Source organism: Mastomys coucha, unplaced genomic scaffold (genome assembly GCF_008632895.1).
Source record: "Mastomys coucha isolate ucsf_1 unplaced genomic scaffold, UCSF_Mcou_1 pScaffold14, whole genome shotgun sequence".
Classification (NCBI taxonomy): Eukaryota; Metazoa; Chordata; class Mammalia; order Rodentia; family Muridae; genus Mastomys; species Mastomys coucha.
The window spans coordinates 39,056,057-39,067,513 of NW_022196896.1; the positions used below are offsets into that span (position 1 = coordinate 39,056,057).

An 11,457-nucleotide genomic window follows, 5' to 3' on the forward strand; every position below is an offset into this window, starting at 1 on the left:
GTCCTGGAACTCACTCTGTAGACCAGGCCGGCCTCGAACTCAGAAATCCACCTGCCTCTGCTTCCCAAATGCTGGGATTAAAGTCATGCGTCACCACTGCCCAGCTATATTTTGTCTTTTTATGTGTAACTTGCCTACTAAAATGCAAGGTCATTTGAGGAAAGGCTTCTCAATATTGTTTCACCAGATGCTTTAATAGAGAGAGATACTGTAGGTTTAATGGAGAGATGGCACTCGTTGCTCTTCCATAGGACCGGGGTTCACTTCCTAACACCAACATGGGTAGCTCACAGCCATCTTCAGCTGCAATTCCAGAAGATCCAGTGCCCATTTATGGCTTCGGAGGGACTCCACATGGTGCATAGATAGGCATATAGACGCTCTTACACATAAAGTGAAAAACTTAAGAATCTTAGAAAATATTTTTTAATTTAAAAGGGTTTCAGTTTTGCCCATTGATATTTGCTGCTGATGTAACTGTGTGTGTGTGTGTGTGTGTGTGTGTGTGTGTGTGTGTGTGTATTTGCTCCAGGGACTCTATGTCCTGGAACCTAGACTTGGCTGTTGTCTTGGCTGTAGCTAAGTAGCCCAGAGAGCCCATCTCCCTGTTCTGTGTGCTCACCAGGAAATTGGTACAAGGTATTTAAGAAATCCACAGTCACATAGACCTAGTTTAGTCCTTTTGTGTCCAGGCTGCTCCCACGGCTCCTGATCAGGAGACCCTGACGCACAGTCTTAGTCACTTCGATGGCCTGTGACTCAGACTCTTCATTTCTGACACAAATTCAATAGTTTTACACAGTGAGGAATGTCCATGATTATTCTCTGAAAATAAAAGTTTCATGACATCTAAAGTGTGTTTGGCAACATGAACTAACAGTTGGCATAGGCCAGCCCTCAGACTGCTCAGCATGGGCCAGCCCTCTGACTGCTCAGCATGGGCCAGCCCTCCCACTGCTCAGCATAGGCCAGCCCTCAGACTGCTCTGCATGGGCCAGCCCTCTGACTGCTCAGCATGGGCCAGCCCTCTGACTGTTCAGCATGGGCCAGCCCTCTGACTGTTCAGCATGGGCCAGCCCTCTGACTGCTCTGCATGGGCCAGCCCTCTGACTGCTCAGCATGGGCCAGCCCTCTGACTGTTCAGCATGGGCCAGCCCTCTGACTGCTCAGCATGGGCCAGCCCTCTGACTGCCCAGCATGGGCCAGCCCTCTGACTGCCCAGCATGGGCCAGCCCTCTGACTGTTCAGCATGGGCCAGCCCTCTGACTGCTCAGCATGGGCCAGCCCTCTGACTGCTCAGCATGGGCCAGCCTTCTAACTGCTCGGCATCTGCAGCTCAAGGGGCCTTGAGCACTGTTGCCTTCTTCTGAGTGACAAGTGACTGATAACAGTGGGTTTGCCTTGACTCCAGTGAGATTTCGTCGCTTCCCTCAAAGGATATAGCTTTAATGTGACTATATATCCAAGGGCCCTGTCCGTTTATACTGTATATCACAAAATATCAGAGCCTTGTCTTCCACACAGTGTTATCTAGAATGAACTTGTAAATTTGACTTACTTTTTGTGGGAAAGGATAATTTGTATGCATGTGTGTACTTGTCTGAGATGAACCTGCTTTTCTCTGACACTAAGAGAATGTGAGCATACATACAGTACATCCCCTAAAGCAACTCTTATCTAGCTATCATTATAAAAATTAGATTTATAACTCAGACCCTTCATCAACTGCCCCATCTTCATATACCTTGGTTATGGTTACTCTCTAGTTAGAAATAGTAGCATCTTTAGGTTCTCAAACTCTTGTTCTCATATTCCCATTATAGAAAATTGAGCTATGTTCCAAGGCCGTCTTTGGATGGATTACAAACGTTAGTTTAGTGCCTACTGACAATTTAGTGCCAGCTGTGGTACAGAGGGAGACAGTGAGACAGGTTTAGCTGAAGCTTAACAGTTTTTTGATTACGTAAACCAGCTTTTTGACTGACATAGTAGGGGCTTTAATTCTGCGCACTTCATAGGATCATTGATTATAATTAAATGAAGTTGTATATGAAGACATTAGGCACAATTGCAAAATGGCATCAGAAAAACGAAGGGATACAATTAGTATTTGAAAGGTACTGTGGAAACGATGGCCTGGGAAGAAAAGAAACGATTACTCTGGGCCAGGCATCACTTTTATAACTTCAAGGTCATAGCTAGCTGATGAATAAGAAAATGGCATCACTTAATTCTACTGTCTTTTACTCTTCAGAAAGGAAATATGAAGCAAGAATGGGAAAGTGTTAGAAGTTAGTAGTCCTGACAACAAGCACACACACACCCATGGTCATTCTCTGACAATAACAAAAAGTTCAACAGTTTAGTGTTGTGTTTTACTGGAGTTGCATACTCAAATACTCTTATCTTGAATTAACTTGTGATGAGCTAATCAGGATTAAAAAACCTTCCATCTTATAGTTTGTACTGCTTTGTGTATGTGTGTGTGTGTTTTAAAAAGTTTGTTACAAAGAAGTTGATTACATAAAATTTAAAATGCAAATGTTAAATTTTCCCAGCGAAAAGAATAGTTCATGTTGCTAGAAAAAAAAAGTTTGTTTCATTTGATACGCATTTGTATCTTGGAGAATCACATAAACAGTTATCAGTTTTTGTGTATGGTTTCTTTGCAGTTGAAGTTTGTTGAATTATGTCTTCTTCCCCCCACAGGTTTACAAAGTCCTGGTCTCTGTGGGCAGAAGCGAGTGGTTTGTCTTCAGGAGATATGCAGAGTTTGACAAACTTTACAATTCTGTAAGAGACTACGTCATTTCTGTCTAAAGTAAAACATTTAAGAAAAATCCATGAGCTGAGAAATTTTTTGAATGAGTAAATCAATACGTGTTGCTAAGCAGAAAAGGGGTTGACCCTTCAGAAGCATCTTAACTTAGTCTTTGTGTGAAGTGTGGAAAGACAGTTCCAAGTGAACAAGGAGGGTGACAGACAAGACAGAGAGCTCAAGGACATTTCAGTGTCAGATGACATTAGACACAAATCCTTTGTGCCAGATAATAACAATATTCATCAAGGCAGTTCTGGGTAACGTCTTCAGCTCTAAGCCTTAGATCTGAAAGTGTCAACTGCACGCTCCTCTGCTGTATCATGCTAAGAAGTGATTAACTCCAGGTTTCAGATACTGACAAAGCTGAGACCATTGGCTGTCTAAATGACCGCAGCTGTTTTATTCCCAATCCAGCTACTAAGTAGTTCACAGTCTAGTGCCTGTGGTTGCACAGTTTTTAACGTATGCAGTGAGGTACCGCGATCGTTGAGAGACATTAGGCCAGATTCTGCCAGGTGCGGATGTAGGTAGAAGATATGTCTTTAAAAGTCTTATGGTGGTCAAACGGTGCACTGCAAAAGCCTGGATTAGGACAGCTCTGAGTCCTAAACTTTGTTTCAGTTATGGAAAACAAACAAGTAAGCAAAACAAACAAACAACCAGTGTGGCCCCCACCCCCAGTGCATTTAATGAGTAGATTACCAGACATCTCTAGAAAATTGTGTTTATATTTAGAAAGGCAAATTTTCATTTCTTAACTCTGTCTCCTGATTTTAAAATTACATAAATCTTGGGGCTGGAAAGATAGCCCTTGTTGCTCTTGTAAGACGATCCTCATGGGGCAGGCAGCTCGTAATGACCTGAAGTCCCATTTCAGTGCTTTCAGAATCCTCTCTTGCCTTCGGGGCACTGGCATACATAGTGTATATAAAGACACATATCCACAAATTAGTACAATTTTAAAAAAACACATAAATCTGCAAGCTATCACTCGTAAGAGTTTTTAAAAACGTATTAAGGAGCAGTTATATCAGCTGAGAGACAGTTTCCCAAGTGGAGTGAAGTGAGCCATAAGATCTCATGGCTTATTTACCATTTCTCTGTATTTGCCCTAAATAGCACTCAAATAATACACTAATTGAAAGTGAACTTGTAAACAACAATGTTCTAGTTTTGAATGACATTTATTGTCCTGATGTAAATTATTAAATATTCTAGAAAATCTGCATAGTAGGGAACTTAAAGTAGATTAAATGTAAGCTATAGCCGGTAGTGCTACTATCGCTGTGTTTCCTGCTTCCCTCTGTTCTTTAGGGTTCATTAAAGCTTATGTAATTAATTTTCCTCCTATACATTGTTTTTACATACTGCTTAACAAAGGATGTCAAGGTAGTGACTGTAAGTGAAATTACAGTTTTAGAGGAAAATAGTAACAAGTAACGTTGGGGTTAGCTTTTGTAACCTTTTTGGTAGTTTTTCTCTATTTCTTTTGGGAGCTGGTGAGAGTTGACCAGTTGCTCCTTTCACAGCCCCAGGCACCCTCTCTCCCCTCTCAAAGCCCTAGGTGTCATCTCTCCCCTCTCATAGCCCTGGATGTCATTTTTCCACGTTTCTCTCACTTTTTACATCTTTTTATTTTGCTAATTTTGTCTTATAAATGTCTTATATATAAATGTTTCAGATTCTTGTCACCACAAAAACAGTATCAGTTTTATTATTTAAAACTACAAAAATTGGTCTAAACCTGGCCTCCATCTCCCTAAGTTTGAAAACTCAAATTTCTTTCCTCTGCTTAGAATAAAAGACACAAAGTAAAAATTTCAATTTGTGAATATTTTTATTGTCAGCTTAACTGTGTTTTTAAAGAATGTGGTTGGTATTTTTAACTTTTATTAATTCAAATTGTCTAACAGACATAACTATATTAGTACAAACAAGAAAATAATAAAATATTGAGATATGGTGGCACACACCTTTAATCTCAGCACTCAGGAGGCAGAGGCAGGTGGATCTCTTGAGTTTAAGACCAGCTTGGTCTACAGAACAAATTCCGGGACAGCCAGAGCAAAATAGAGAAACCCTGCCTTAACGGGGAAAAAAAGCAAGACAATAATAAAATACTTTCACTGTCTTCAATTACTGCCACAATGCTATTTGTTTCATGTTACATATGAACCAGCCCATTGTAAGTTTGGCACAAATCCTGACATGCCATTTCATCTGTAAATATTTTAATACAGTTTTATCTAAAAGATAACAATTGTTAAAACACAGTGTCCCTGGTCACATCTAAAGATATGGACAGCGATGCCTTGATACTGAATATCCAGCACTTGTTTACGTAGCAGCTGATAAGTCTCTAAGTGTCTTTATAGTCTGTTGAGGGGTATCATTTGTCCCTCTTCTCTTTTTTAAAGATTTATTTATTTAATGTCTATATGAGTATACTGTCACTGTCTTCAGACACACCAGAAGAGGACATTAGATCCAATTATAGATGGTTGTGAGCCACCATGTGGTTGCTGGGATTTGAACTCATGACCATTAGAAGAACAGCCAGTGCTCTTAACCACTGAGTCATCTCTCTAGCCTCTGTTTATCCCTCTTTAAGTCTAGGATTTGCTGACTGCCCATAGCCCGCAGTGAATTTTTTTGTTGTTGTTTTATTTTGTTTTGTTTGTTGTTGTTTTTTGAGACAGGGTTTCTCTGTGTAGCCCTGTCTCTCCTGGAACTTTGGCCTCGAACTCAGAAATCCGCCTGCCTCTGCCTCCCAAGTGCTGGGATTAAAGGTGTGTGCCACCACCGCCCTGCCTGTAGTGTCTTTATATGTGAATTTTCTACTGCCAGCTAGCTTACAACTTGACTGTTTAATTTCTTTCTACAATATGTGCTCAGGTAGCAAATGGCGCTTCAATAAAAGTTAGTTTTTTCTCAAACAAATCTAATAAACAAATGCATTAGATATTAATGACGAGAAAGCTGGAGTTGAGGGAATTGAGAGCAAAGTTAATTCACTTTCTCTGAGAATTGTTATTAATCTATTGCTGTAGATCACAAAGAACACACGTCCTGGGGAGAAGGGTGAGTGGTACCTGCAGAACCTAGGTACCATTCTTCAGTCTGAGTGGTTACTAGATGGGATTTAATTCAACTGCACGAAAAAATCTGAAAGATTCTCAGCCTATCCCATTTTACAGACAAAATAAACAAAAAATGCTGAAGCACAAAGACATTATGTAATTCTCTAAGGTCACGTACATATCAAACAATTCACTGGGACAAACGAGGATGCCTAACGAGTCTCTGGCATTTTATTCATAAGTATTAGTATTGTATGTTGTACCTTCATACTACGATAAATCTTTCTTAAGATCATACCATGTTGTACAGGCATAAATAGATTTAGAAATTAGCTCACAGAATGCTCTTTTTAAAATTCAGTTAAAGAAACAGTTTCCTGCTATGGCTCTGAAGATTCCTGCCAAGAGAATATTTGGCGATAATTTTGATCCAGGTAAGCAAAAGCTTCTTAGTATAACTGTTGAGTTCTAGTTGAAGTTTGAAGAAGTAGGTTGTGTATTCTCTGAAGAATATAATTGTTCAGAACTTTTTTGTTTTTTGAGATAGAATCTTGCTGAGTGGCCCAGGCTGGCTTCAACCCTGTGTTCCCCCTGCCCCAGCCTCGGGTATGCACTCACTGCTACGACACCTATTTTGTTCATGAGGTCTCTGATATACAGTCTGCTTCACTGTAGAGAAGATCCGTAAGCTCTCCACTATGGAGAACAGCAAATGGTTCTTCAGTAAGAGGCAGCGTTCAGTGTCCAGATACTCAGCTCCTCGAGATGTAAGGACTGTGTGCACTGACTCTATCTTGGCTCTAACAGTGAAGCTGTAGTTTTCCTGTGGAGCTTCTGCAAAGCTCTCCCTCCTTCAGTACCAAAGGCCAACTAGGAGACAGCTCCTCAACCACAGCTTGCCGCCCTGTGCTTGTCTAGTCTCCCATGAATGTTCATGACAATTGCGTAAGATGACAAAAATATGACTGTAGTGTACACCTGTCTGTCTTACAGATTTTATTAAACAAAGAAGAGCAGGATTGAATGAGTTCATTCAGAACTTAGTCAGATATCCAGAGCTTTACAACCAGTAAGTACTTACTTTCGTTTTGTTCTAAAGGAACAGTAAACCAAACCCAAAAGTATTGATTAAACCTGAGGAAGAGTCTTGTGAAAAGTTGTGAAATCTTCCTGAAACACGTTCTCCAAATGTTCTGTATCACTTTCCCTTCGGCTCAGGCATTTCCTTCCCTTTGTACTTGTATGGTGTCTTAGCTAGGTTTCTGCTGTTGTAACTGAACACCATGACCGACGTCCACTTTAAACTGAAAGAGGATGTTTCGTCTGACAGCGCTCAGATCAGACTCATCACTGAGGGAAGTCAGAGCAGGAACTGAGACAGAAGCCATGGTGGAATATGCTTGCTGCCTTGCTCCTCATGGCTTACTCAGCCTGCTTTCTTGTATGCCCAGCAGCACCTCCCCTGGAATGATGGCACCACCCTAGTGAGCTGGGCCCTGCCACATTAATCATTAATCAAGAAAATATACTACAGACTCTCCTACAGGCAAATATTATGGAGGCATTTTTTTTTCCAATTAAGAAACCTTCTTTATAGATGACTCTGGCTTGTTTCAAATTGTCAAAAATACCAACTAAAACATGGAAATGTTATGGATTACTGTTTAAATCAGTTTGCATTATAGTTAAAACATCTTGCTAACTGGTTGATATTATATTTATCCATCACTTGGAAATGTACCTCAGTATCTGTGACGCCCATTAAGATAAGACCACGTGTTATCCATATGTTCCAGAAGCATGGATAGTTTCACTCTGATCCTCCTCAACCTCACCTATTAACCCTTTCTCCTCCCTCTTCTGAGATAGTCACTGAGCCTTGCAGGAGTCAGGGTGATAATAATGTCCCATTTGTGGCTGAGTACCCCTAGTACTGTCTGCACGTTGGTCACTTGTGACAACAGATTTTCCTATATACGTGTGCACTTTCTAAGTGTCTTCTGCTCTGGGTAGAAGAAATCCCAGGACCCCTTAACAAATAACCAAGAGGTTTTAAGCTGACATTTTCTTTTTAATAAGACAAGATACTTTGTATTTTGTAGATCTCATCTTTTGTTAACAGAACTTAGTTTTCATTTTAATATCCAGTTATCCTAAAATGCTGCATATAAAAGACTGAGAAGCCAGACAACATGTAGTACATGAGTATTTGCTGCATGCTTATTGCTGCTGTCAGGGGACGCTTTGAAATGGCTTTAGTAACCTTAGTGGAGCATGCTTATTAGTCTATACCTGGAGGGACTGGAGGACCCTTACACAACTTCTTCACCCCAGATTTGCTTTGACAGGAAAAGGTACTTTAAAAAATAACTATGAAAATATGATTTTAAGATTATGTTTTTTAACTCCAATACAGTCAGTTTATCTACCTTTGGATAAAAAGGGAGGATATTTGAAAATATTGGCAGTAATATTGGGTCCCAAAGCTGAACAGTGATACTTTTAACTAAAACCCTAAAATACTAAGTGAACTAAAAACAAAAATATATAATAATTTGCCATGATAAAGGGTGATAGATAGATATATTTACTGAAAGAGAGCCAGTACAAATGATATACACTGAAAGAAAAGGAAGCGTGGGACAGGATAAGTGGCTCTGTGGTTTAGAGCATGGCATGCCCTTCCAGAGGATCTGGGTTTGATTCCTAGCACCTAGGTGTGGGTCAGAACCATCTGTAGCTCCAGTTCCAAGGATCTGACACCTTTGGCTTCCACAGGCACCAGGCACACATATGGTGCACAGGCATACAGGCAGAACTCCAGCATATAAAGGAAGAAGCAAAAGCGCTGACCATCCTAAGCAGCGAATCCTCTCCATATGCATTTAGGAGATGGAAAAGGAGCTGGATGTGGTGGTGCGTGCCTGTGCTCTCCATGCTAAGGGAAGGCAGGCATGAGACATGATGCAGCTGCTCTTGTAGAAGACCCAGGTTTTCTGCCCAGAATCTCTACGGAGTGGCTCACAGCCATCTGTAGTTCCAGTCTTAGGCGATCTGAACCCTCTTTTAGCCTCTGCAGGCACCTGCATGCACTTGGTGCATAGACATACAGGCAAAGAAAACATCAATACACATAAAAATAAGATGGAAAAAACAAGTGGAAGCAAGAAGGTCAGCAGTTCAAAACCAACCTAGGGCCACATAATTTGTTAGAGCAGAGCCTGGACTACATGAGACCTTACAATAATGCAATAACAAGAGTAACAAAACACCCAGGCGGTGGTGGCACATGCCTTTAATCCCAGCACTTGGGAGGCAGAGGCAGGCAGATTTCTGACTTCGAGGTCAGCCTGGTCTACAGAGTGAGTTCCAGGACAGCCAGGGCTACACAGAGAAACCCTTTCTCAAAAAAACAAACAAAAAAAAAAAGAGAGAGAGAGAGAGAGTAACAAAACAAAACAGGAGATGAAAATAGTACAAATAAAGTGCCCAGAGAGTTGTGCACAGGCCCGTTCCCCGTCACTAGACAGAGCATGAGGCTGTTGCCAGTGTGTCTGAAGCCGCTCAGATACCTTGTTTAAATCCCTATTCCTTCCTTCTTCCCCAAGATAACCACACTTCTGATTCTAAAAACATTAGATTAGTGTGGCTGACCTTAAACTTCATATAGATAAAGTCACAGCATGCACATTCTCTCTCTGCCTTGGTAATTTTTATTTCTGTAAAGTATTCCACAACTCATCCAATTCTACTAGTGGACATTTTTGTGTTAACAGAAATTTCAGTCTTTGGCTTTCCATTTGATTTTTCTTTTCTTTTTTTTTTTTTTGAGACAGGGTTTCTCTGTGTAGCCCTGGCTGTCCTGGAACTCACTCTGTAGACCAGGCTGGCCTTGAGCTCAGAAATCCGCCTGCGCTGCCTCCCAAGGGCTGGGATTAAAGGCATATGCCACCACCACCGGTGGCTTTCAATTTGAACATCAAACTATTGGTGTGCCGTAGGGAGCTACATTTACAGACTTCACATAAAATTTCTTGGTCTGAGTTAAAACAAAAACCTTTGATGTTAGATGTACCTGTTAAGGCTGACTTCCAGAGACCCAGCCTGTGCCAGTGTGTGCTCTGCTAGCAGGGTGGCTACATCCTAAGGCTATCTAGCTGTGGTTAGAGTAATGCTATACCTATTATCCTTAGGTTTGGAAGTATATTTGGGAGTTTCAAGAGACATGAGGATTTTTTTTCTGGCTGTTACAAATATTATTGGCCTTACCATGCCTTATGGTGCACATGTACAAATGTTCTTAAAGTGTCTGGGTTGTGGGATGCTTGCTTAACTCCATAGGCATAGCCACGTGGCTTTCCAAGGTGGTGTAGCAGTTTGTATTTCCATAATAAGTACAGGAAATGACATTGCTCATCTGGCCACTACTTTGTATTGTACCTTGTTGTGACTTTAATTAATGATAATGTTGGTCACATTAGTACATAATAACAGTGAAATTATGTCCCTTGTTAGCTTTTAACAGTAACCACAGTTGGGAGAATCTTTAGATGTTCATAAAAACTAGGAGAGTAAAAATGTATATAGCATTTGTAGTTCAACTGCATCAAGAAATGAATCGTAGGCACAATTTTTGGATACAGACTTCCTGCTATGGTCAAAGCTATTTGACTTGAGTGAGCCCACAGAGAACAGGTTACATTCATTTAAGAAATGGTGTGTGTATTAAGATGGTCTATTCATAAAGTCATTCACCAACTGTTTCAATGAACAATGGTTCTGCTTGGAGGGTGGCACAGACATTAGGTGAGGGTAAGAATTTGGTTCATTAGCTGTGATAATTTGGAAAAGCCTTCATCTCAGAGAAAGAGTAACTTATAAAGTCCTCTTCTTCAAACTTGATACAAGAGCTACAAATGTCAAGCAAAGCATTCAGTCTCACTATTTGTTGTTCTCTTACAAGCCACCTCCCTAGTTAATTATCTATGTTTCTTTTGTGTATATAAATACTTTTGAAATATATAAGCTGTTCTGAAAACCATAGTATAGTGTAAAAACATGAAATAAACAATACTACTAATAGAGGCTGAGATAGGAGAAGCAAGATTTCAAGACCTTTATGTTGTACACAGCGAGACATTGTCACAAACAAGCTGAAAGTGTATATAGATTGTACAGTACTGGACCTATTTCTTCAATTACCAATTTAGAGAGACCATCAGGTGACAGTCATCAGATTTCTAATTCCATATATTTTTGGATTTCAATCGATTAGAATATGTTGATAATATTAATTTTCATATTAAGATACAAAGAAAAAGTAATTGTCACTTCCTGTTGTTTTGTTGTAAGAGGTAGAATTAGGTTTGTGTGGATTTGTTGAAAGATTACTTTCTTGGTTCTTCTGGATGTAGTTTTGCTCCTTATGTTGATGTTTTCCATCTACTATCCTTTGTAGGGCTGGATTTGTGAAAAGATATTGTGTACATTTGTTTTGTCATGGAATATCTTCTTTTCTCCATCTATGGTAATTGAGAGTTTTGCTGGGTATAGTAG

The 11,457-nt window shown here is 40.2% G+C and overlaps 1 protein-coding gene across 3 annotated transcripts in view; it reads left to right on the forward strand.

Annotated features, from left to right (window-relative positions):
- LOC116088156 (serine/threonine-protein kinase Sgk3) overlaps positions 1 to 11,457 on the forward strand; it is a 120,002-nt gene that overhangs the window by 75,908 nt on the left and 32,637 nt on the right. For all 3 annotated transcript variants that reach the window (XM_031366820.1, XM_031366821.1, XM_031366822.1), the window contains exons 3-5: positions 2,710 to 2,793; positions 6,263 to 6,335; positions 6,895 to 6,970. In XM_031366820.1, coding sequence (XP_031222680.1) covers positions 2,710 to 2,793; positions 6,263 to 6,335; positions 6,895 to 6,970 — 233 coding nt within the window. The remainder of the gene's footprint in view (positions 1 to 2,709; positions 2,794 to 6,262; positions 6,336 to 6,894; positions 6,971 to 11,457) is intronic.